This window comes from Syngnathoides biaculeatus, chromosome 21 (assembly GCF_019802595.1).
Source record: "Syngnathoides biaculeatus isolate LvHL_M chromosome 21, ASM1980259v1, whole genome shotgun sequence".
Taxonomy (NCBI): Eukaryota; Metazoa; Chordata; class Actinopteri; order Syngnathiformes; family Syngnathidae; genus Syngnathoides; species Syngnathoides biaculeatus.
The window spans coordinates 5,483,778-5,508,212 of NC_084660.1; the positions used below are offsets into that span (position 1 = coordinate 5,483,778).

At 52.1% G+C, this 24,435-nt stretch overlaps 4 protein-coding genes across 14 annotated transcripts; 3 read left to right on the forward strand and 1 right to left on the reverse strand.

The window, feature by feature from the left end:
* The first annotated feature begins 638 nt into the window (after positions 1-638).
* On the forward strand, positions 639-4,518 carry rab1ba (zRAB1B, member RAS oncogene family a). Its single transcript, XM_061808193.1, has 6 exons — positions 639-985; positions 1,737-1,809; positions 1,891-1,986; positions 2,068-2,163; positions 2,238-2,369; positions 2,968-4,518. Exons 1-6 carry the CDS (start codon positions 972-974, stop codon positions 3,160-3,162), a joined length of 606 nt encoding a protein of 201 aa, XP_061664177.1. The 5' UTR covers positions 639-971; the 3' UTR covers positions 3,163-4,518.
* A 302-nt stretch (positions 4,519-4,820) lies between these two features.
* Positions 4,821-10,377, reverse strand: peli3 (pellino E3 ubiquitin protein ligase family member 3). 8 transcript variants are annotated; one of them, XM_061808781.1, is made up of 8 exons: positions 10,292-10,375; positions 9,028-9,137; positions 7,979-8,176; positions 7,402-7,531; positions 6,785-6,886; positions 6,481-6,693; positions 5,581-5,769; positions 4,821-5,508 (listed from the first exon to the last, which is right to left on the reverse strand). In XM_061808781.1, the coding sequence occupies exons 3-8, from the start codon at positions 8,149-8,151 to the stop codon at positions 4,909-4,911; spliced, it is 1,407 nt and encodes a 468-aa protein (XP_061664765.1). In that variant the 5' UTR covers positions 8,152-8,176; positions 9,028-9,137; positions 10,292-10,375; the 3' UTR covers positions 4,821-4,908. The 8 variants fall into 8 exon arrangements, with proteins under 8 accessions (XP_061664765.1, XP_061664760.1, XP_061664764.1 ...); XM_061808776.1 differs by having other exon boundaries at positions 9,017-9,137; XM_061808780.1 differs by having other exon boundaries at positions 7,979-8,179; positions 9,017-9,137.
* A 221-nt stretch (positions 10,378-10,598) lies between these two features.
* Positions 10,599-14,762, forward strand: rce1a (Ras converting CAAX endopeptidase 1a). 4 transcript variants are annotated; one of them, XM_061808785.1, is made up of 9 exons: positions 10,599-11,120; positions 11,223-11,359; positions 12,724-12,826; positions 12,894-12,977; positions 13,053-13,131; positions 13,205-13,372; positions 13,444-13,515; positions 13,603-13,665; positions 14,041-14,762. In XM_061808785.1, exons 2-9 carry the CDS (start codon positions 11,232-11,234, stop codon positions 14,274-14,276), a joined length of 933 nt encoding a protein of 310 aa, XP_061664769.1. In that variant the 5' UTR covers positions 10,599-11,120; positions 11,223-11,231; the 3' UTR covers positions 14,277-14,762. The 4 variants fall into 4 exon arrangements, with proteins under 4 accessions (XP_061664769.1, XP_061664767.1, XP_061664770.1 ...); XM_061808783.1 differs by having other exon boundaries at positions 10,601-11,130; XM_061808786.1 differs by having other exon boundaries at positions 11,006-11,130; positions 11,227-11,359.
* A 6,044-nt stretch (positions 14,763-20,806) lies between these two features.
* cd248a (CD248 molecule, endosialin a) lies at positions 20,807-24,112 on the forward strand. The gene has a single exon (XM_061808869.1). It carries the CDS (start codon positions 20,942-20,944, stop codon positions 23,183-23,185), a length of 2,244 nt encoding a protein of 747 aa, XP_061664853.1. The 5' UTR covers positions 20,807-20,941; the 3' UTR covers positions 23,186-24,112.
* Positions 24,113-24,435: the final 323 nt, after the last annotated feature.

Here is a 24,435-nt window from a genome sequence, read left to right on the forward strand (position 1 = left end):
CCATAGCGGGCGGCGCGGCGTGTTTTCTATGGCGAATGTCCCAGTGTGACATCACGGACAGAAGATTCAGCCGATAAGTCGACCACTTGAATGTCGAATGAGACTTCCGCATGGATGACGCGCTTTCCGCTCATATTTATTTTTTCGTAGACACATTCCAAGTGAATAACGTTATATGTATTTTTCATTACAATATCTATTTTAGAATGTTTATCGGCATGACACTTGACCTTTAAGGATGCTATTGCGTGTGGTGGCTTCTTTTGTTTCAGCAATTGAATTATTTACACTTGTCGCAAGGAGCACCGCGACGAGGGAAGTCACAAGCCCGATTTCAAGGAAGCGGGCGAGAAACTGAAGGCTCTCCTGTCGCCTGTCCTGGAGGCCAGCCAGGAGCCCAGTGAGAGCGAGCTTGGAGGCTGCAGCTGCTCCCTCAATGGATGAACACGAATGCCAATTCGTGCAGTTCGGTGGACGTGAAGGAGGAATTTTTTATATTTAATTTTTTAAATTTAATTTAATAATTGAAGTACTGAGCTAAATTATCCCTATCATTCAAAACAAGATGGCCGCATGCATTTCATCTACGGGGCCTCATATTGTTCATAAAGTATAATTTGGATTGTTGTTGTAGTCCGGAGAGACACGTCAAACTACGTCACTTCCGCACATGCGCCCTCCGCTCGTTGGCACCTCGACAGAGCAGCGGTCGTCGAAAGACGGAAAAGCGAGTCAAACATGCCCGCGGCTAGCTAAACCTCGCCAAATATCACCGCGGTCGCAATCCGACGACGAGGAATGAATATTGTGTGACGAAATAGTGAGCGAGCGACGGTCACAGGAACACCAAAACGTCCATTTGAGCGCTTCGGCTACCTGACCAACGAGCCATTTTGCCTTAGTCGCAAGGAAGGAAGGAAGGAAGGAAGGAAGAGTCGAGTCACCGACTGAAAAACACCCCGAGTGAGACCATGAATCCCGAATAGTAAGTTCGGCCCTGTCGTTACGCGTTCACTTTGTAAACCTTCACCCTCGCTACGTCGACAAAGGTTGTTTCATGTTCATGTCATGTTTAATTTCATGTACGGTGGCGAACAGGGCGTTTCATCCGGAAGAGTCAGCTGACATAACCTCGCGAGACTTCGAGGCCACGCCAAGAACAAAACACAACGCGAGCGGTTTTTTTTGTTTTTGTTTGTTTTTTTTTTTTTTTTTTTGCCCAACTCGAATTGGGCCGAAACCGACGCAATAACACTTTGCTGTTCCTGCGTCGGATGTTTGGATGACCGGCAAGTGTACGCACAGGTTCACGTGAACTTCTGCCACCTAGTGGAGGATCACGTATTTATTCTGCCTGCCACTATAAGTCGCTGCCATAGATCATAATCGTCCCGGTTGAGTTCGATCGGTTCAGTTGCGATGACGACGGGCAGGTTAGGCGATACTGCAGGCGGCAGGTGTCTGATGCCTCAGCGGCCATCCTGAAACGAGACACGCCCGCGCCCGTGCGCACTTGTCACCGAATTCCTCCCCCGTAAATGCCGCAACCAGCGTGGACAACATCGCACTGAAATCCTTCTCCGGTTACTTCACTTGATAATCTTTCCGGAATGTTCAATACAATGTCGCAAATGCTAAAATCTCACGATTACCGCCAGCCTCGGATTAGGAATATTTTACCGCTCCGCCTTGTCGTTCGTGGAATCTTGACGACTGCCGTGTTTGGCTTATTTCAGCGACTATCTGTTCAAGCTGCTGCTTATCGGGGACTCCGGAGTAGGCAAATCCTGCCTGTTGCTGCGCTTTGCGGTGAGTGCCGCACCTCAAGTCTCATCGCACGGTGAAAAGTGCGCCGGGTTAGGCTTTCCCTCCCTTATCTCGTATTTGCAGGACGACACCTACACCGAGAGCTACATCAGTACCATCGGAGTGGACTTTAAGATCCGGACGATTGAACTCGACGGCAAGACCATCAAACTGCAAATTGTGAGCACGCGCGAGCAAAAGCGGGCGGCGCGGTTAGCGTGTTAGCATCTCGGTTTAATAGCCTTTTGTATCGCTCGTCAGTGGGACACGGCAGGCCAGGAGAGGTTTCGCACCATCACTTCCAGCTACTACCGCGGCGCGCACGGCATCATCGTTGTGTACGACGTGACAGACCAGGTAGGCGGGCGGCGGGACTTGGATTGGTACCCTTTGTCCTCGTTTGCATACAAACTCGAGGTGTGATATTGTAGGAGTCGTACAGTAACGTCAAACAGTGGCTCCAGGAAATCGACCGTTACGCCAGCGAAAATGTCAACAAGCTTCTGGTGGGCAACAAGTGCGACCTGACCACTAAGAAAGTGGTGGACTACACAACAGCCAAGGTAGGTCCAGAGACATTTGAGTAGGCTTGTTTTGTTAAACTTGATCTCTGTAACATTTGTGCACAGATTCATTTTAGTATTATTCATTTACAAATATGTACAGTGGTACCTCGGTTTTCGAACGTCTCTGTTTTCGTATAAATTGTTTTTTTTTTTTTTTTTTTTTGGCTTTGGTTCTCGAACGGAGGTCGGTATTCGAACGCCCCGGCCAGCTGACCCGCAACGATTTGTTTTTGTGCTTTCGAACGCACCCCCGGGGGAAAAAAAAAAAAACGGAACCGACGTAACGCGCGCAGCCGGTTGACCCACGCGCTCCTCTGCAAGCGGGGCCCGGATTTGAATCCCGTCCCCCACAACTGTGAGCCCAACAGCTCCGCCGCCATCCGACCCCATTTTTATTTGAAATCAGTGGGAGCAGAATGAAGGAGCGATTTCTTTGAGTATTACAGTGAAGAAAAGTATTTGAACACCCTGCGATATTGCAAGTTCTTTGCTTAGAAATCACGGAGGGATCTGAAATTTGTTCGATCCAGAATTACCGATTGAGCAAAATTTCGTTCCCCGGCTTTCGCGTCTGATTCTGTCTGTCCCCCGGCAGGAGTTTGCGGACTCTTTGTCCATCCCCTTCCTGGAGACGAGTGCCAAGAACGCCACCAACGTGGAGCAGTCCTTTATGACCATGGCGGCGGAGATCAAGAAGCGCATGGGCCCCGGGGCCACGGCGGGCGGCGACAAGCCCAATTTAAAAATCGAGAGCACCCCCGTCAGGCAGTCGGGAGGCGGCTGCTGCTAAGGGCGCTCGGCTCGGCCCGGCCCGCCTTCGCCGTCTCCGCTCTCCTCCGATTTTTCTCCCCGTGGTTTTCCTCACTGTGCCTCCCTCCGCGATCTCCCATCTTTCCACCGCACTCATCTCATCTCATCCGTCAGGATCAGGGCGACCGGCCGGGTCACCGCGGGAGTCCTCTGGTGAAGTACAGGTTCCCACCGCACAGAAGATAATTGCTGTTGTTGGCTTTGGTAGAATTGTGATTTTATTTTTTAGGTTTTTTTCTTTTTTTTTTTTTTGACTTTCTCACACACGCACACTTTTGCCGGTTGTCAAGGTTAGCAGTTATTCCCCGCCCCACGTTCCGGCGCCCGCCGTTCTTTTTTTCTTGTTCCGGTCGGCCAGCTTTGGCACCCCTTTTTGCTCGGGGCAGTTTCACGCCCACTACGGATACGAAATCGGATTCATTCCGACGTGCCTCAACTCAAATAGAGGAAGGCGGTGGCAATTGTTTCCGTCCAAAACGAGATGGTCGCTTTGACAACCCCCACCCTTTGTAGAATAGCGCTCGGGGGGGGGTCGCACACTTGGAAGATGGTTGGTAGTTCTACGTAGAAATGAGTCCACATAGACGCGATGTCTGCGTTGATATCTTTAGAGCACTTTGATAGTAGTATTTTTTTTTTTTTTTTTTACGACTTGAGCTCATTCTCGAGTCATGTCGGGACTCTGAAAATTTGTGATGATTCACCAAGTCCCCCCCCCTCGTTTTTTTTTTTTTTTCATCGTTGTCTTTCTGGCCCCCGCTGACGGGTTTGGAGGACGTGGACGTTGGAGGACTGACTGGTCTTGTTTTTTTTTTTTTTTTTTTTTCTTTCCCAGACGAGATATGATCTCCCCATTCTCACCTCAGTCCTGCCAAACTCTTCAGCGTCCCCTCTGCCTACGGATTAGCGGAGGAACGGGTCCGTCGTCGGGACGATAGCATTCTACTCGTGAGCCTTTTTCATCGGCGGTCAGCTTTTCGGTTTCGTCGTGTGTTTTGTTGTTGTTTTTCGCGAACCGATCTGTTTGAACGTCGCCGCATTCCGCCGGTTTCACGCCAGAGGATGTTGCGCTTTGATGGCCGGTGAAACTCGCCCTTCTTCTGATTTTTCCAACATCTTCATTGATCGTTTACCGCGGGGTGTGTAATCTTAAAACGCTTTTCTTCTTTTCATGCACTCATGAGGAACTTGTATACACACACAAACTGGGCACCTGCTGTTCAACGTTTTGCTTTTTTTCTTGTTTTTTTTTCGGCTTGTTCTCTTGGTGCTGTCTCCTGCTGATTTTTGACGTTTGTCTGTACATATTATAAATATCTATATAATAAAATTATCAAAAAGTTCAACAGTCAAAGTTTTTTTGGGGGGGGGGTCTGGCGTACAAGTTAGCATCTCTGCTGTTGCCATGGCAATGTTGGATTCTCTTATTGGATCCATATCAAAATTTGTGAGATTCTTCATTTTCTCTCTTGTCCTCCTGATGACTGGCCGCTGCTGACCTTGAGTTATTTTTAGCATAGGGGCGGGGGGGGGGGGGGTGTACAGCCCGAAGACGAGCAGCGTAGTCGGCGCCGACCTCGCGAAACTCGAATTTGTCGTTTGGCGGACGAGGCACAGACAAACAAATCAGCGTCCCGCTCATGTCAGCGCAGTTTATTTACAACTTCTGCACATACAGACGATATCCCGCCTGGCGCCGCAGTCCGGGCTTCCGCTTTCCCGTCCTTCAGTCGACGGGGCCCTGGAAGATGAGTTTGATGTGGCCCTGCTCGCCCGTCAACCAGGTCCCGCAGAACGGGCAGGCGGCGTGAAAGGCGTGCGTCCCGTGGGGCAGCGGGATCTGACTCCATCCCGCCGCCGTCTTTCGGGAGCAAACGTGACCGCAGGGGCAGAAGGCGTGAGTGGGCGCCCCGGCGTCCAAATACAATCCGCCCTCGCAGCCCAGCCACAGCGGCACGTAGGGGCCCACGCGCCTGCACATGGGGCACTCTCTCTCCCCGGTGGCCGGCGGGGCCGTGCCCCCGGGGCCGGCGGGGCTCTTCTCCTTGCGGTAGCCCCAGTTGTGGTAGCCGTGGACGTGGCCGCAGTTGACGTACACCCACGGCTGCTTCTTGTCCACGATCTGACGCTGCGCCAGGCTGGGGAAAGCCAGCGTGTTGAAACCCACGGGGCACTGGGGCCGAGCGGCGTTCAGCTCCTGGCGCAGGGACTCCAGCTGCTTGAGGGTGGGCGTGTGGCGCAGTCCGCCGGGGGTCCGCCAGAGCAGCGTGGCCCCGCACAGGTCGATCAGCGAGCCGTCCTGGAGGGTGTTGGACTCGTTGTCCACCTGGACGGGGGAACGTCGGCAACGCAAATGAGGCAAAATTGGTGACACGGTCAGTAGTTACGATAACCGTACCAACTTTCCCCTCTGCTGTGCCGATCGGGTCTCCCTCAGGGCGAAGACGTTCCCGCAGACGGAGATTTCCCTCCAGACGCCCGGAGCCGGCTCGGACACGAAGTCGCCCGCCGGGTGCATGACCAGCACGCCGTTGGTGGTCAGGCCGTCCATCAGGCCGTCCGACGTCCTCCATTTGGCGGCGCGCTCCTTGCGACGGGGGGCGGAGGGACCAAAAGGTGAGCAGGAAACACGGGGAGTCCGAGAGGGAGGAATGGCGGAGGTGGACGTCGGGCGGGCGCTGCTATATTTAGTCCGGCGCTATCGTGACTCATCCGAAGTGGTTCACCCACGCCTAAGAATAAACTCATTCCCGAGGAAAAGCACGGCAAAGACAAACGAGCTCTCGGGGAATGCGAAACATTTTGCTGAAAAAGGGCTGCAGTTCACGGGGCAAAAACCACGTCGCGGCTTAACGAGTCCGGTTAAAAGGCCAGGCTGGTCTGCGTGCCAGGCGCTTCTGATGAATGTTGCATAGGGTGAAGTCATGCTGATTTGAGGAAAGCTATTATTAGGTCGGCGGGGCTCTCAGCGCCTCACGTGTTTCAAAAAAATGGACGACTGCGGCAACCACGGTAACTTTCCTGCCACGGCGGTCCGAAATTCAACCGCGCGACCATTTTCCAATGTCATTTTCGATCAAAGCACAGTATCATATTTGCAGAGTGTTCAAATTTGGTCCAAAAAGATTCCGATTTTTCGCAGAAGACAAGGAATAGATGTTGTTAGATTGCCTGTTTACGTGTGTTGTCGCACCATTGTTATCCAAATATCAGGAACACTCTGCTAGTCAATCTTGAGTTGCGATCGTTCCAGCCGCAACGGCCACTAGTGCCCGGCGGACGGCAAATCCTCACTCACCCCTAAAAAGATGTTTTTCGAGGAGTCAAAGCCGGCGGCGTAGATGCGGGCCGTGTAGGGGGCGCTTCGCTCGCACAGGATCCGGCAGGCGTAGCGCGAGATGGTGCTCTGCGCCGACTGACCTCCTCCCCCTTCGCCGGCGGCGCAACCGCCGCCTCCGCCAGACGTGTCCGTCACCACAAAGTCGATCATGCTCTCGGTGGAGCGGCCGATCTGACGGGAGGCAAGCAGACGCGACGTGTTACCTGCCCCCCCCCTTTTTTTTTTCTTTTTTTTTTGGTGGACACCCGCGTGTCCTACTCACCTGGAACATGTCTGTGTTGGTGTCATGTGTGTACTCCACGATGACAGAGTGGCTGCGAGAGAGCGTGTACGAGATGCTGTGCTGGCTTTTGTTGCTGAGCGCCTGTCAAGGAAAACGACAGTGTCGTGAGCGAGGCGGGACCACGGCCAAGAGGGGCGTGCCCTGGCAACTGCTACAAGAGGTTTCATCTCTGACACCTGGCGCCGGTCACAGCTGTGTCACATGTATTTAAGTTGGAGTTTTGTCACTGGTTTTTGCCACTTGGTTGAGTGTGCTTTCCCGCATCCGGGGTTGCTCCGCCACCGCGCCGTCATAGTCCAGTCACGCTTTTGGTTGTGCTCTTTTGACTCATAGTTATCGGACATTGTTTCTCGTGTTTTGGATCCTGCCTTCTTGGACTGCGTTGTCGTGCACAACTTTCGTTTTACAATAAAACCCACTGAACATCATGTCCTCGTCGTGGAGTCCTGCATTTGGGTCCGCCCGTGCGTCGTCTGTTCGCGACAGACGGCAAGAACGCATCGTCCAGGTCAGTGTTTTACCGAGCCCAAGCAGCCGAACTCTCTCTCTCTGATATTGGTCACTCGCATACACACACACGCTTTGTTTTTCGTTACCTTGGAGACAAGAGGTGTCGAGATGTTGTGGATGACGTCAGGTTTGACCCCGTTGGCTTTTGGTCTCTTATAAAGGGCCAGGCGACTCCTCCTGCGACCTTTGTCCCCGGTGGCCAGGGAGCCATTGTGCCTGCATTGTATTGCACACGCTATTAGTTCCCACAATGCACCTGACCTCACCTCTCACACATATCATTCAAAATTAACAGCCAATCAACCAAAAGTCGTCGTCAATTAAACGTTCGTTAAAACCGCTACGGTCCGTTGCGTTCTCCAGGGGTCAATCCCGGAACCTCTGTTGTTTGTTCTGTACATACTTCCAATATATGGCGGCAAAGATGACGCTCATCTCTGCCACTGCATCTTTCTTGGGCTAAACAGACCCCCCAAAAAAAAAAAAAAAAAAAGAAATCCTCTGCTTTTTCTCTTGAATGCCGATTTGGTTGGATGTCATTCTATTAAACGGGAGATCTGAACAAGCGGAGGGTAATCGAATCGGCGGCAAACGTCACTAATTTAATCCCGGAGTCACTTACGGGGGCCCTCCAAGAGCAAAAGAGTCATTTCGCTGTCTCACCCCAAGACGATGAGCTCGCCGTACGTGACGGGCTCCCGGTCTTCGGGAAAGACTCCGTCCGGGAGCCGGGAACTGGAGCCCAGGGGAGGAGAGGGCTGCCTCTTGTTGCAGGACGGGCGCAGCTCCAGAGATTGGGGGGGACACAGCGCCTCGGAGCTACCCTCCAAAACCATGCCCACTGGCCGCCCCTGGGGATTCCTGCTGGGGGGGGCACACCGTTAGTCAGAAAAAACATCTGCCACGCATCTCTCCTCGACCAAAGCAACGGTATCCCGTATTAAGTTGGTCATCGCGCCCTCCCGTTCGGCCTGAAAGCAACTCTGTGAAAAGTCAGATCTCGGTGACCTCTCATCGGCTTCGACTGGATGAGGGAGACGGGAGAACATCTCCGCTGTCACATGACGGACGTCGGGCGGCCGGAGGCCGTTTCGTTAGCCCGACTGCGTATTGAGCGCCGCCGAAGCCCGAGGAAGAGGAGCTGACGCCGGCCGGGGTTGAGGCACGGGGGGTGGGGGTGGGGGTGGACTCAACTCGGGCGAGCACGCGTGCAATGGCGGCGGGGTGATGGATCGCCACGCTTTTTCCCAATCAAACCACGCTCGCATCTTGTAGGTGGGAAGGGAGGGGACAAAAGAAGCGAGACAAAGGGAAGAGGAGACCATCGAGCCGCCATGGCAATCGCGCTTGCCCCCACCCCCCCACCCCACCCTCCTTCCTCAAAGATAGAGATCGAAATATCCTGCGCGTTTCATGTTATTTCTCGCTCCGACTGTAAATGCGATTCTAAAAAGCGTTCACGTTTAATAGCTAGTTGCGTGAGTGTCTGTTCCGCGTTATGTAAGATGAAGTGTGCTTACGCGCCTCCCACACAACTCCCGCTCCGCCGTTAACGCTCTGGAACTTTCAAGTACCGTACTGCGTTTCGTCATTTCGGCCCGAGACCCCGTCGAGGCCCGCGGACTGACTGAGAAACGACGTTACCGGTGTGGCAAAACCTACTAGTGCAGTGGCAGAAGTTCACTTGTAGAATTTTATAACCTGGAGCTGACCGCACGGAAGACTGTAGAGATGATTGGAGACTTCAGGACTGATCCTTCACCACGGCTGCCCTTCACGCTGTCCAACTGTATTGTGTCAACCGTCGAGACCTTTTAAGTTCCTGAAGTGGGAGATCAACATCAACTCCATCCTCAAAAATAAAAAAGGCCCGGCAGAGGATGCAATTCCTCCGGATCCCCGGGAAGCACGACATGCCACAAGAGCTGCTGAGACAGTTCTACACAGTCCTGTTTACCTCCATCAGAGTCCTGAAAGGATTGTCGGTACCCTCGAGGACTTGCGTGATAACTCAACGAAGACAAGCGCAGACAAAATCCTCTGAGAAACCCCCCCCCCCCGCCCTTATCCTGGCCAGCAACTCCTTCCCTCGGGTCGGCGCTACGCAAACCAAAAACCGAGCAGTCACCCCGACAGCTTCTGCTCCCTCGCAATCGACTTCTTAAACGGCTAACTTCAAATTCAACTGCGAGTTGTTGACGGATACTGGCATCCCCGTCCCAGTCTACTTGGCGGATAAAGATGATTCTGGTTCTGATGTAGTCAGGCCACAAGTGGCACCGTTTGACCCGTGGGCTGAATCGTCGCATGGGTGTACTAGGACTGTTTTTGGATAAATTAGCACACGGGCAGGACATGGAATAAATGGCTCCAAATGGCTTGTTGCACATTAATCAATTTTCCTTTTTTAAATATAATTTTTTGTCGGTCATCATCCCTTCATCCGAATGGACGTTAATTGCAACTCAATCCCTGCAAATATATGAACACATTTTATCCTTCAATTCGTCCTCCACCTCCTTGCTTTCCACACAGATGAGGATGAGGAGGAGGATGAAATCACCGGCCCAACGTTCGCCTTTGAAGCCGAACGTGAAGGTGTTCGACGCTGACGTCACAAATCTCCTGGATTCGGCTAAACAAGTGCAGATGCTGCCTTTTGTTTTTGTACGCGCTGCCGCGCGCACGCGCACACGAGGTCGCGTTTGTGTGCGTGTGTGTGTGTGTGTGGTCGGGATTCCGTTTCCAGAAAACATCATCACGCACACCCAGATATCAATAAATATGATAATAATATTAAAGAGCGGCAGCAGCCATCCCGGATGCGACAAGACATGAATGCGACACGAATGTCGGGCAGAAAGCAGATGACAGGCCGCCGCTGGGCTGCCATTTGCTTTTCATGAACGCCCTCACCACACACGCACACACACAAAAAATATCAAACAAACAAAAAATAAAAACCACGTCACGTACCCGCTGAGGTCTTCCAACGGAGCTCGGAAACCGCTTTGTAATTCTTCCTCGTGTGTGTGTGTGTGTGTGTTTTTTTGGGGGGAGGGTGGGGGGGGGGTGAAGGGGGGTGGGGTCCTGACAGTCCACGTCAGGAAAAAGGATGAGAAGAGTCTCTCTCTCTCTCTCTCTCTCTCTCTCTCTCTCTCTCTCTCTCTCTCCCCCCCACTCACGAGAGACTGGTGTAACGTTCACAGAACCCGGTAAATTTCTCAACCCGAACGCTTCATCGTTTGCACGCATAGGCCGCAAATTAGTCCCCGTGAGGGGTTTGTGGAGCAAGGACATTTGGATTTCCTCGGAATATTTTCGACGCGATGGTTTCAATTTGCATTGGAGTTATCAGTGATTATTATTCCCAATTTTCTAAACGTGACATTTAATTCAAGTCAATTCCAGTGTTTCATTTTGCATTTCAGTCGTCATTTTTTTGCTCTTTCATATGTCGCTCAAAAGGCTACAGTCCATTATTCTGGTGATGATGATAATAATTATTATTCGTTTCAGATCAATGATAGCAGAGGCTGGTTCGAAAACTTTGTTGAAAGTGGTATGATGCTCAAATCTTACTTGTGTTCCCGCTCGCGGATTTATATGAAGTATAGTTTAAGCTCAATTTCCCAATACAACGATGACTGACTCATAAACGATGTTATTATTGCCATGTACACATATGGCCAGTAAGTGGCACTGTTGCTGATAGCTCGAGGAGGAAAACGAAGAAGACTTGTGTGGTGACGCAATCACTCTGCGCCCGATACCGAAGTCGTTAAGCTAGCAACATGAACTAAAGGTGTAGAAAAGTACGCTTTCCGCCTCCTCTTCGGTGTTTATTTTCACAATTCAATGTTCCAGTTCGCCTTCCAGCTGAGCTCATTTTTGTCCTTTTTCTCAGCCAGTCGTCATGACAGACGTGGACGAGCACGGCAATGGCGGCCCTGTGTGCGTCGCTTTCGTCTCGGTGTTATCCTGTCTGCTGCTCGCTTGCTCTTACGTTGGGAGTTTGTACGTGTGGAGGAGTGAGCTGCCCAGGTAGGTCGTCGGAAAAGGGGACTAACTGTGACTTTTTGGGGCCAATGATCTTAAAATGGCCGCAGGGTACACAAATATGGAGGAGGGAAGTAAAATGTTTTGTTTTTTTTCCTCCCAAAGAATGCTTTAGCCCGTCTTTCTGTGCCGTCTTCTCGCTACTCTTGTGTCATATTTAACATCATGCCATATTGAAATGTGTGCTGCTTAACCCTCTACTTGTGTCACACGTGATTTTGGGTTCTTAAAGCCCAAGTGTCATCCCTATATACATTCAAAAATAGACATTGAAATGAAAAATACATATAACATTCACTTCAATGTCGACACGAAAAAATAAATATGAGCGGAGAGCGCGTCATCCATGCGCAAATTTGCGCAAGTATCATTCGACATCCAAGTGGTCGCCATGTTGCCGGCATCTTCTGTCCGTGATGTCATGCTGTGCCACGTACGATGGGAGACGAACACGCGCCTTCTGACACGGAAGCTCTTTTCGAAGAAGAGAACATCTCACAACCGAGTGAAGTGACCGGGGCAATATTACCCTATCGTTTCCAGCCGCATTTAGCTGATATGCGGATCGCGGCCAAACCGCCTCCCTGCCCGAGGCCCGCGAAGGCCGTGCTTCCGCGGCTTCTGCGCGGAAGCCGTCCGACGCGCACATAGATACATTTAGCACCCCTTACGCGGATCTTTTGTTACGTTATGAGAGGATTACCGCCTCCCCGTCCAATCTACTTCCACAGCGGAGATGAGCTACCGCGACAAGCCACCTCGGCCGAAGCCGTGTCGACAAGGCCGGCGGCGACCCACAAGGATACGGCACGGAAGCCTTCCAATGCGCACGTCGATACGTTTAGCAACTCTGATTTACGGATTACGCCCGCAACCCAACTATTGTTTGTTTGTTTGTTTTTTTTTTAGTCGCTGTATACACACCTACCTGTCATTTGGAACCCACAAAGCTCTCGTCCTTTGCACCCGTGCAATCCATTTTTCACGACGAACCGGGTCTTATGGAAAAGTATGAAGCGCGAATCCATCCTCCCGAGTGTTCGAGCAATATCCAGCGATACAGCGAGCCGGCATTTTGGCGACCTTCCCGCCCGGTAAAACCAGTATAAACAGACGAGGCCGCTTGAGTGCGCTACCGCCCTGTACGTCACTTCCTGCTTCCTGTCGAAAACAAATCCCTCGAGAGGATTTTCATAAACGGCAAAATCACGTTTTGTGGTGGGGAAAAAAACAGATTGGTTCATTCCGGCTGCCTTTTTTTTTTTTTTTAAATATTAAAAAGGTACAAAAGATCATGCATTTGAAGACGGCGGACCTTTAATGTCCTCTGCCTTGTGCTTCACTCTCAGGGATCACCCGGCTGTCATCAAGCGGCGCTTCACCAGCGTGCTGATCGTCTCCGGCATGTCGCCTCTTTTTGTGTGGGCGTGGAGGGAATTCACCGGCATCAAGGTGAGCGCATCGAGGCCTAGAGCGTGATGATTATTCAGTGCGATTCATCGCTAATATGTGTCTTCAGACGTTGCCGTCACTCCTGGCGATCATGGGGATCCGCTTTGAAGGCGTCGTACCCGCAGTCGTCCTCCCTCTGCTGCTCACCATGGTGAGAGAGCGAAAGCACCACTGCGACTTCACTCATTCATTGTGAACGATGGGACCGTTGCGTGGTGTTTTTCAGGTCTTGTTTCTGGGCCCCCTGACGCAGTTGGCGATGGACTGTCCCTGGACCTTCATGGACGGCATCCGGGTGGCCTTTGGTGAGTCGGCTCGCGGGACTTTTTTCTGCCCCCGGAACTTAACACGTTGAGTTTGGACGTCGCTCTCTTGCAGACCCGTGCTTCTGGATGGTGTGTTTCAGCGACATGCGCTGGTTGAGGAACCAGGTGGTGGCGCCGCTGACGGAGGAGCTGGTGTTCCGGGCCTGCATGCTGCCCATGTTGGTGCCCTGCGTCGGCCCGGCCGCCGCCATCCTCACCTGCCCGCTCTTCTTCGGAGTCGGTGAGTTTCGCCCGGGGGAGGACGGCGGACGCGTTCTCTTCGGACTGCGCTGACCTCTCGTTGTCCCGCAGCCCACTTCCACCACGTCATCGAGCTGCTGCGTTTCCGGCAGGGGACGCCGTCCGGAATATTCCTGTCGGCAGGTGAGAGTCCGTTCGTCCCGTCGGTCGCTTTCTCCTCCGGGAAACGGACGACGACGACGTTGAAGGCTTTGCGTCTTCCGTCCACAGTGTTCCAGTTCTCCTACACGGCCGTGTTTGGCGCTTACACGGCCTTCATCTTGATGAGAACAGGTAAGAGGTTTTCCACTCTTGTCGCACCGCCCGGCTTTTCTACCGTTGCCACGGTGACACTACATCAACAAGCGCGAAGAAAGTGTGAAAAGAATGAACTCAATTGTGTCCACCGGTACCGCGCTCCCGGAAACGCTAACTTTTTGGGCTCGGCGCCTCGCGGATTACGAAATGACCCGGTGGGACGGTTCGAAGTGACAATCTTAACTTTTTAACGAACACGGAGCCCTTTTATACAACCCTGAATGAAAGCGGTTTGGATGTAAATGACCCATCGCGCCTGTAGGGGGAGCCTCCAACCCCCTTTTTTTATTTTGTGCGCGACTGCTGTGAGTTTCCATCCACAAGCGGGTCCTCGGTCTCCTGTGATTCCAGGTCACCTGGTGGGCCCGGTGCTTTGCCACTCGTTCTGTAACTACATGGGTTTCCCGGCCATCAGCGCGGCCCTGGAGCACCCCCACCGCCACGCCGTCCTCTCCTCTTACCTCCTGGGGGTCTTCCTCTTCCTCCTTTTCCTCTTCCCCTTCACCGACCCCGCCTACTACGCTCCCCCCACGCCGTTGTGTACCTTGACCTCTTCCTCCAGCGCCCTCTGCCTCCCTTCTTCTTGATCCCGGCCTGTCCCGCTCTCTCTCTTTCTCTCTCTCTCTCTCTCTATCTGTCCGTCTGTCCTTCCCCTTGGTCCCCGCAGAGGTTGAGGATACGGATGATACAGAGCTCAGGTCCGCTCCCCGAAAGACGGCATCCGCCGTGTTCACTTGACGTGCGTCGGGCTGGTCCGAGGCAAACCTGGATTTAGTCTAAAGATGTGCAGCAGGAAAAATTCCTCACCGCGAGCTCGGTCGCTAACGACGACAGCCGGGAGGCACCGTGTACCGTGTCTCGCGCGGACGCGAAGACCATCGGAATTCTCCGTCTCGTAGTCGGCGGCGGGAGCGCCGATGTTCCTCAAGTCGGTCAAAGTCAGAAAAATGTGAGGTGGATGCGTCCCTTTTCTTTTATACTGCGATTGTGACCACTACGTTGTTTACATGCACAATAATCCTCGACTGGGAATATCAGCGGTGCTTTTGGCAAAAAAAAAAAAAAAAGCAAAACACTTGATAAGCTAAACTGATACTGTGAAAACAAAGTGGACTCCTTGAGCAATAGAGAATCACGAGGAGGACGTTATTTTTAAGGCCATCCGGCCGCTGTTCCTCGCCCGCGGCTTTGTGAGATGTTAGCCCTAGAAGGCGACCGAGAGCCTTCTATTTTTGTCCGGTCCGCTATCGGGGCCCACTCAAGCGACGAACGCAACCGTTACTCAGAAGCGCCGTTCATCAAGAGCGCCCATCGTGATTTACGGGACAGTCCGAAGTGGCTTTGCTGTGCCAAGATAAACATTTGGTGCAAATAAATTCACTCAGTTGAACCTTTCTCCCAAGTGGCACCTGCCCCCCCCCCTCCCCCATCATTATGCCCCACCCCCCCACCCTTTAAAAAGAAAGAAGAAATTCATCGATCCCTTCACAATACTTTCCCCCTTCGTCCTTGGGTGCCTTTGAGTTGTACTTCACCGTTGGCGGCGGCCATTTTTGGATCAAAAAAAAAAAGAAAAAACAAAAGGCTGATTTTTGCTTGCGTTGGCTGCAAAGCTTGAGCATTTCTATTTTCCTAGGGGGGGGGGGGGGGATTTCTGAATGTGCTCACTGACAATGAGCCCAGCACTGTTTTTTTTTTGTTTTGTTTTTTTTAATTTATCTATTTTTTGAGTGTCGAGAATGTAAATGGTTCGCACATGTACACTTCAAGCAGTTTTACTACAATTATCTTTGACACAAACCTTGTCTGTAAAAATCTGTTTGTCAATAAATTTGATACATCAATTCATGCTGGCGATTGTATTTTTTTTTTTTTCGCGGTTGACGACCGTTTCGCACCAAATGTGAATTCATTCCCATTTTCTGCCAATGTAGACTTTGTTACTAGTGCGCAGCGTTGGGGACTAGGTAATTACATGTAATGTGATGATGTATTTTAATTAGAAAAATGACGCACCGGTGAATGTTTATTATAATTTGCCACTTTTTTTTAAATGGATCATTCACTGCATCTGGTGTACCAAATGAAGGAATGTTATCTAAATTATGTGCATTTGTCACTCGCTCAACATTGTATCATTGTTTTCTACATGGTGTACGTGTGTGTGTGTGAGACGCAACATTTTTTTTTTCATACTTTGTTTATGTAAAGAACGTGTACGTGACTATAGTGGTTAATTGTACGATTACATTTCCAATAAGGTAACAAGTAACCAACTCCGTTTTCATAGTCGTCTTGGCAACGCTCGTCAGTGGGGGAGAGAGAACACGTCGGACTTGATATACAGCAACATCCAGGCTTTGAAAGCAGCTTTATCTTCAAATTAATTACATTTTGCGAGCGGCAGGATCAACGCTTAGCTTAACACGTGCGCCGACGTGCGTTTATTAAACGGCAAAAAAACAAGTGTCAGCGCGGCGCTCTGGAAGCACTACAGTCATGTTTGTCTGGCCTTTTCCCAGAATGCATTGTGAGAGAGTCCTCCGCAGGACACGTTGTCCTTCAGAAACCCCCCCCCCCCAAAAAAAAAAAAAAAGTAATGTGAGCTTGGATCAGTATTTTATTTGGGCCTGGCTGTGCTGGGTCAGTAATGAAACACCGCGGGCTCGCCGTCCTCCCCGCTGCACACAATGCGCGAATGCGTCATGCGTCTGCAGCCTCGGATGAGGGCACCCGCGTCTGTTTGGTTGTCTGTGCTCTACCCCCCCCCCCCCCCCAAGGAACATCTGATGACCGACGAATCCGAGTCTAAAGATACTCGTACTTTGCCAAAAACATTTGAAGCTCTTTGAGGGTTATGTTTCGGCAATCGGTTTTTACCGCAGCCTTTGGAATCCAAAGTTTTCGGCCGCTCTCGCCACAGCGGCGTTGCGACACGGATGCAGCCGATCTCTTGCGGTCTTTCTCCCCCCCCACATGAAAGCCGGAACCCCAGGCGCGGGGTTTTTAATGAAACGCGTCGGCGGCCACCTGCCGTTGCTAATACCGCGCGACGGCGGACACGCCGTAACGCCGCATAGCGACGGGCCGCGGAGAGGCGGCCGGGCGCGGCTCCAGCCAATCGGAGGCAAAGCGGCACGTGGGCCTCTTGTATCAAAAAGTGTCATCGTGGCGAGTGCGGTTGTCATGGAGATTTGTCGTCCTTCAGCGGGATTTGTAGAGGGGCAGTTAATGAGCAAGCGGTTAGTCTTTGTCGTCTTGCGCGTCCGTTTTTCTTCCTCCCGTTCCTCATCGGCCAGCTTTCCTCTCGGGAGCTTACCCTTTGTCCTTGCGCGCGGCTACCGCCAACGATCCTGCGTATTTTTAGACTTAGTTGAGTACCGTGGGAGCCGCAACAAATAAGACGTGATTAGAATGCGGCGGATTTGCGCCGACACGGACGGAAGGTTTGCAGTCTTCCAGAGCAACCCGTGGAAAAGCGGCAGCGGGTCACTTGGCCAATAACGAATGCTGCAGTACTTTACCGGTCGGCGATGTCGATCGCCGCTTTGAGAAAAGATGGGAAGCGGTCAAATCTGGAGGAAATGAACTTGTGACTTTTTTCCCCCTTAAGTGGGTGACCAGAGTTGATTGCTTTTATGAGGCGGGAGCTTACGAAGTCTCCGTAGACGGCCGGTTAATTTGGATTTGGTTGTTGTTGCCGGTATTTTCGGGTCTTCCGAGCCCAATTCGACCGGAACCGACGTGGGGTCGGCTGCTATAAATACAAACGGCGCTGAGAAAACGCAGCAACCCCTTCGCAGACGTCGACGTACAAATACAGACATATATGGCACTGGAATACCACATTGCGGACCCCCGCCCGCCCTCCCTCCCTCCGTTTGACCTCCACTTCCTGTTGTGTTTTGGGGGAAAAGGCCGTGTGGAGCGTGAGAACGTTTTCGCCATTTGAATTACTGGGACTCTCGGTGGAAGTGAACTGAAAACAAGGCTCCCTCGACCGCTCTCGGTGGAACGTCACGTCAGTTCCCCGAGACGACCGGTAGTCTCCCGTCGACGATTTCGCCGTCTTCCGAAAGAACGTGGTCGCGGCTGGCTAACATTAAGAAACCGTTTCTCAAGTGTTGGGCGCGAAATGAGACAATTGCTTGCTTTGAGAGACACTTGCAGTGTGGTCACTCTGGCGTCATCACGGCTCGTCTTCCACCCTCCCGCCTTCCAAACAAATAAAGTTTCCCAGAAAGCATCTGGAGGGAAATTGCTCAACCCCCCCCCTCCCCACACTGGACGGTTTGATGTTGGCCTCCCAGAGCGATTTTCCCCGGGGGATTTTAGCATGATAAACATTTCCCCGAGTTCTCCCACAGCCGAGCTGGCCGGCCTCCCAATCTGCCCCCCCCCCCTCCCTCCTCCAACACCCCCCCCCCCCCCCCCCACTGTCAGGTTTTCATCTGCCTCGGCGTTACCTTGCACGGACGCTCAGGGCTCTCGTTTAATAAGGCCGGTTAACCGCTACGAGCCGCTAACAGACCCTTTTATGGTCCGCAATGATGCGACCGCAACTTCGTCCGAGTCCTTTCTTACGTGAAGGTCTGCGATCAACTCCTCGTTTCGAGCGTATTAATTGTTAGGAGGTGCGTCTAATTAAAGGACGGCAGGTCGTACGTCCTACAAGCGGCCATGAGAGTTTGTTTTCCCCGTGAAGAGGGAGCAGCAATCTCCGGTCCGAGTCGAGCAATTAATTTGGAGCGATAAGGAAGGCGAGAATTGTCTCCAAGAATGACAAAGGCATGTCTCTGATTCATTTCCTTGCCTTTCTCTCTTATCTTGTTCAGTCGCAGGCAATTTGCAATAAACATTCCTCCCGCCCAGGCTTGAGCTTTTTTAATCCTTGCAGGACTTAGCTTAGCTGCAGTCCTCCGACTCGTTGCTTTCAAATGACCTTTCGGTTGGTCTTCGGACCTCTTCCCTCCGCAACTTATCTTAAAACTGCTCGGTGAACGGAACTGATCATCAAGGATATCATCTTCTTCGATACCAAAGTGCGTTCAAAAAGATTTATGTTGGCATTCCTCCACAAATCCAGGTGTTAGTGTCCATCTGGAGTGACCATTACAAGTGAAATATAACACCGGCGGCTTTCCCTCCCCACGCGTCTGAGGAAACTTGGCGCAGCGAGCTAAACCTTTAACTTTCTAAGGACGTATTTTCGAACGCGACGCCCTGCGCGTGTTGCGTCTGCTTTGCCTCACTCGGACTTTTGAAATGTTTATTTTTGAGCTCATTGATTTCATCGCCTCTCAGTAGCAGGCAGCTCGTGATTGTGGACAGTGTCGAGTAACACCTAAACGTCTTCTCGCGGGCGCCGTTGGCGCCTCACGTTCGCACGTATTTCGACTTCTGTTGCAAAGATAGCTCGGCAACGTGTTTATCGTTGTGTTGTAGTGTGGATGAATTTAGATAACTGCAGTATACAGATGTCAGACATTGCCGAGATGATCGAGACGGAGCTTGATTTTGAGGCTGTTTGTACTTTCTGGTGGGCTGATTAGCGTTAATAATATAAAGAGGAATTTCCTGGCGAGCCAGACTGAGTAGACTGGGGGAGGGATCAACAGCAACCGGAAGACCGGCGAACTCGGGGCAAAGTACTCTGCCTCCCCTCAAACCGCTTCGATCACAGACGAAAAGCATCGTTTGGGCCGAGGGTTGCGATCCGAGGACATTGCACGCATGTGTGACTCACTCAACGAGCGGAAGGCTCATGAGAACTGCTCCAGACTTTCTCACGGGATGGCCAAGCATTTAAGTGCGCCTGGATCTCGAATTATGCCGCCGCCGCGAGAAACTCGCCGTCGAATCGGGAACCCATTAGTCGACGAGTCGATTTACTACGCCGCAGTCTTCGTATACAGAGAGTGCAAAAATAAGATGGCGGCGGATGAGAACAGCCGTGAGCTGTTCTGATCGAGGGAAGTCTTCATCTACCGGTTGCTTTCCCTGCCAAGCAGCCAAATGTTATTATCTGAAGAGACACGGCTTGTGTACTTGGCGTGTGCCTGCGTGTGAATGGTAGCGCTTGTCTCGGACAGATAAACAAATAATAGAGCCGACTTACTGCTGGTCTCGTGGTCGGCTGCTGATGATCCTAAAAACAGCCTAACGGCAAAACGTGAATGATATTCTTTGTCCCCCCCCCCCCCCCCATCAGATGAAAGCAATTCAGGGTTTTTGTTTTGAATACTCTGCTACACTGTAGCTATATCTGTGGCAACCTTTGGAACTGGACTCCAACTAGCATAGCGAGTTGCATTTTAAACAGCCCGGGCTCCCGAGCAGCCCAATTCTTTATTCTGCAGACTCACCGGACTAAAAACCTCCGTCCCCCTGTTACCCCCCCCCCCCCCATTCTTAAATCAACTTTCACGCAGAATTTTCTGCCCTGCACCTCCCCCCCACCCCACCCCACACCTTCCTCCACACGAGTCTCCATTTCAGTACCGAGTGGTTGTTTTCATAGCAAAACCAGAGGCCCCACTTTCTTCACGCCGCCGACCTTGACAACTTTCCCGACTTCCCCATCACCATGCAGGGGATTTATTCGCTGGAATTGTTGTTCCTGACCTTTTTTTTTTTTGTCTGCAGGAAATGCTATCTTCTTTCTGGCTGGGTTTGTGTGTTTTTAGACTAGGAAAGCAGATGTGTGCGATCAAGAAGATGACCTCCATCCTCTGGTCCGTATCTTTTAAAGAGGCAGAACAATGTCTCTCGCCAACGGCAAGCTGATGGAAGACAAATCCGTTAGTAAAAAAAAATTTCCGGCAAACAGGAAAGCATTGATAAGAATTCATTGTAGGATGGCATCATTAAGTTGGTTAAGGCAAGAATACTCCTGATTTTCGTGTGAGGTGTAAATGGCAGCGTTTCAAACTACATCCACGATCTGGATTTATGTAAACCATATGACATACTCCTTCGCCCCCCCACCCGTTCTGACATACATCACCACCAGAGCCCCACCCCCTCCTCCCACATCTTCCAAAAACACTTTTCTTTCCTCCTCTCCTCTTCCACCTCCTCCCTCCCTCCCTCCCTCCCTCCCTTCATGAGCTCCGCATGTGTTCGACTGCAGCGAGTTCAGATGCGTTCCGGCAGGGTAGCGTGAAGAGCGTTTCCCGAAAGAAAAAGTTCAAATGAAGGAAGAAAAGTTCAGCTGAGCTCGACGAGGCGGCCGGAAAAGGAAGTAGTAGAAATGGGCTCCCTGCCGAGCGGTTCTGCATCTCCCCTCATCACCTCCCTGCTGGCCTTCTTTTTCTGGGGCTTTCCTTGCGTCTCGACCGAGGACGTGTGGGAGCGAGACTCTCTGTGCAATGCCGACGGCTGCTTGGTGGTTTACTTCCAGCGAAAGACCTTCCTGGACTCGTGGAGGGCCTGCAAGGAGAAAGGCGGCGACCTGGCCACCATAAAACGTGAGGTGGACGCCGCCGCCGTCCACGCGCTGTTCGCCGCCGTAGACTTGCGCTACTCGCGCACAAAGGTCCAAGTGTGGATCGGCCTGCAGCGGCAACCTCGCCAGTGCGCCGCCACGCGACCTCTTCGGGGTTTCTCCTGGACGACGGGTGACCAGGACACAGAATACACGAATTGGCAGAGAGAGTACTCGCACACCATGTGCTCGGTGCCCCGCTGCGTGGTCATGGGGTACAACACTCAAGACCCGAGTGAGAACTTCAAATGGTTAGACGGCTCTTGTTCCGTCCCCGTGGATGGTTATCTCTGCCATTACTCTTACAAAGGAATGTGCCCTGCCTTGTGGCGCGAGGGCTCGGGCAACGCCTTCTACGCCACGCCGTTTAACCTTCTCAGTACCCTTCTGACCCACATACCGTTGGGCTCTGTGGCGACGGTGCCCTGCGAGACAGATCAACAGTCGGTACTGTGCGTGGTCAGGGAAGACGGTTCAGTGGGGTGGTCCAGAGATGCCCCTCTCTGTTCTGAGCCTCCGGCGTCACACGATTGGTGCCAGCAGAATAACGGCGGATGCGAGCATTTCTGCAAGCAAGCTGGGGCTCACTCGTACTGCGAGTGCGCAGAAGGCTATCAATTAGGGGACGACGGCCAGAGCTGCTTACTCTCGGACGCTTGTCGAGAAGCCGACTGCCAGTTTGAGTGCGTGCCTCTTTCAGAGGGGTACCGTTGCGCCTGTCCCGATGGCTACATGCTGGCTCCAGACGAACACGCCTGTCTGGACGTGGATGAATGCCTCCAGAGCCCCTGTGAACACGGTTGCGTCAACTCTCCCGGGAGCTTTGAATGTCGGTGCCGCGAGGGTTTCCGCCTCGACGACGAGGGTCTCTGCCAGGACCTCGACGAGTGCCTCGGCGAGCCGTGCGAACATGCCTGTGAGAATACCGACGGCTCCTTCATTTGCCACTGCCGTTTGGGGTTCTCGCCACAGCCCGAGGACCCCACTCGGTGCCAAGACACGGACGAATGCCAGATAGCGGGAACCTGTGAGCAAATGTGTGTCAACTACGTGGGTGGTTTCGAGTGCTACTGCGAAGAAGGGTCCCAACTTGTCTTGTCCGAGTCGTCGTCTTGTAAGGAGACAGGCGATCAGGCCGGTGCCACCCCGCCCGATCCTTGGCTCACCCCCCGGCCTGGACCTGTGTGGGAACCCGTGGACTACGAGTGGCCTCCACATCACGGCGGACCCAATTGGGACCCAGAGCCGGAGCAGTCGCTCGACTGGTTGACGGACCCTCCTAAAGTTTGGGGTTCTGATGTGATTTGGGTGACCAGCGCGCCACGGGAGGACCTTTTTCATCCACCACCGGAGACCGTGACACAGGAGGAAGATCTAGACGGCCGCACTGACCTTTTGTCGACCGCCGTCACCACCACATCTGCACCCACTACTATTTCCACCACCACTCTGGGCTTTTATGAAGATGAGATGGAGGAGGAAGACGAGCAGGAGACTACTCCTTTCCCCTTTTCTGCTACCTCTACAATCTCAGAGGGAGCTTGGAATTGGTGGGCGGGGTTCCCAACTGTGATCCAGAACCAAGGAAATCCAGAGGATGAAGTCACAGCGTCTGACGTGCTTACTGATCCCAGCTACCACAATACGTCCCGGGAAGAAAAACAATCCCGGGAGGAAGAAAAACACTTGGAGGACGAGGACGACGTGGCGACCACCCCCCGAGATGCGCCCGCTCGGGTCATTTCCTCTCAGCCGCCCACAGTCGCGAACACCGAGGCCGTCCAGGAGGCCAGGGGCCCGAATCAGAGTAGGACCTGGCTGCTAGTGGGCCTCTTGGTACCCATCTGCATCTTTGTCGTGTTAATGTTGGTCCTGGGTATCGTCTACTGTACCCGGTGCGCCGTGCGGCCTCAGAGCAAAACCGGCGCCGACTGCTACCACTGGATCTCCGGTGCTCACGATAAACCGGGTGCTCCCGGCCCTTCGGCGGGGGTCAAGAACCACGTTTAAATCGAGAGCACCCAAAAAAATGGCTTCACGTAAACGCATTTGGATGCGAAGAGGCATCTTGATTGAAACCAGGTGACGACCGGTGGAAGACTTTTGTCAGGGTTGAAGATGCGCTTTCGTATACTTTGCTATCGAAAGCGAGAGACACTGAAAACTTTTTGCTTTGTTGTTGCTTTTCTTGTATGTTGTGCTTCCGCGCTCCACAACTGAAGACTTTGAGGTACAGTCTGCTCACAAGTGCACTAAAGAGCGACTCGTGGAGATTGTCATTTTTCTGTCCGAGCGGTCGAGTCAGCGCTACTGCTCGAGGCCAAAAGTTCCCTTGTAAATTCTCGAGTCTTGTCGCGGATCTTTTTCCTCCTTGACAAAATTGGCCGTGAAATGCAAAGGAATGGACACAATGTTTTACTTTATGAGCAATTTTTCTTCCCTTTGCGGTTTACCCGAAAAGAAAAAAACAAAAGTTTGGCATGCAGATGTGCAAACGGTTGATGTTGGAAGGGTGGCGCTTGAATTTTTTGGAACCTTGATTTTGGCCGGCAGTCACACTGTAACCCTAATTCATCGGGACCCTCCCCTCCACCTCACCTCCCCACGCCTGAAATCCTTTCCAGCCATGTAGAATCAGATGCAGCTGTTTTAAAACGAAGACAACCACAACTGTTCTTCGAGCACTTCAAACAAATGCGTACGAAATTTGCATATGATTTTTCCCGAGACTGGTTTCACTTTTTTTTTTTTACATTGACCAAAAACAGGCGGAACTCTGTTGTATTACTTGACTGTTAATGTGGAAAAATAATAAAAGTGCCATTTTGATTTGATTTCCCAAGCCCATAAAAACGATGGCTGTGCGTGAACATTTATTCATCCAACTTTTATGCGCTCACTAGAAGAGTATTGTCGACGACTTTTGATGATTAACGTATGACGTGATTGTCGGTGACGACATTAGTGCTGGAAATTCCGCAAACGCCTTTAGCCTCTCGCGCGGTTGCTATTACTTTTGCGTTGCCGTTGATGGAAAAACAGAGTCCGGCTCTGGGACGGTGACGTACGGGGGGGGGGGGGGGGGGGGTCATCGTATGATCTTTGCACTTTGACGTGACGGACACCCCGAACGGCCGTCGCGCAAGCGGAATGGAAGGAACGAGTATGGAACGTCTCCGTCTTGAGTGTAGCGAAAGTATGAATGGAACAATGTTGTTGTTGTTCCCCTTCTGAATAACGTGAGATTCAAGACAGTGTGT

Excerpts from the sequence above, each read along its gene's own strand:
- rab1ba (XM_061808193.1), top strand. Across the intron at positions 1,810-1,890 it reads GCCTGTTGCTGCGCTTTGCG|GACGACACCTACACCGAGAG; the intron begins GTGAGTGCCGCA and ends TCGTATTTGCAG. Across the intron at positions 2,164-2,237 it reads TGTACGACGTGACAGACCAG|GAGTCGTACAGTAACGTCAA; the intron begins GTAGGCGGGCGG and ends GTGATATTGTAG.
- peli3 (XM_061808775.1), bottom strand. The coding sequence starts at position 8,364 with ATGTTCTCCCGTCTCCCTCATCCAGTCGAAGCCGATGAGAG. Across the intron at positions 7,532-7,978 it reads GGCGAGCTCATCGTCTTGGG|GCACAATGGCTCCCTGGCCA; the intron begins GTGAGACAGCGA and ends AATACAATGCAG. Across the intron at positions 5,509-5,580 it reads CACAGCAGAGGGGAAAGTTG|GTGGACAACGAGTCCAACAC; the intron begins GTACGGTTATCG and ends TCCCCCGTCCAG.
- rce1a (XM_061808785.1), top strand. The coding sequence starts at position 11,232 with ATGACAGACGTGGACGAGCACGGCAATGGCGGCCCTGTGTGCGTCGCT. Across the intron at positions 12,827-12,893 it reads GGGAATTCACCGGCATCAAG|ACGTTGCCGTCACTCCTGGC; the intron begins GTGAGCGCATCG and ends ATGTGTCTTCAG. Across the intron at positions 13,516-13,602 it reads CGGAATATTCCTGTCGGCAG|TGTTCCAGTTCTCCTACACG; the intron begins GTGAGAGTCCGT and ends TTCCGTCCACAG.
- cd248a (XM_061808869.1), top strand. The coding sequence starts at position 20,942 with ATGGGCTCCCTGCCGAGCGGTTCTGCATCTCCCCTCATCACCTCCCTG.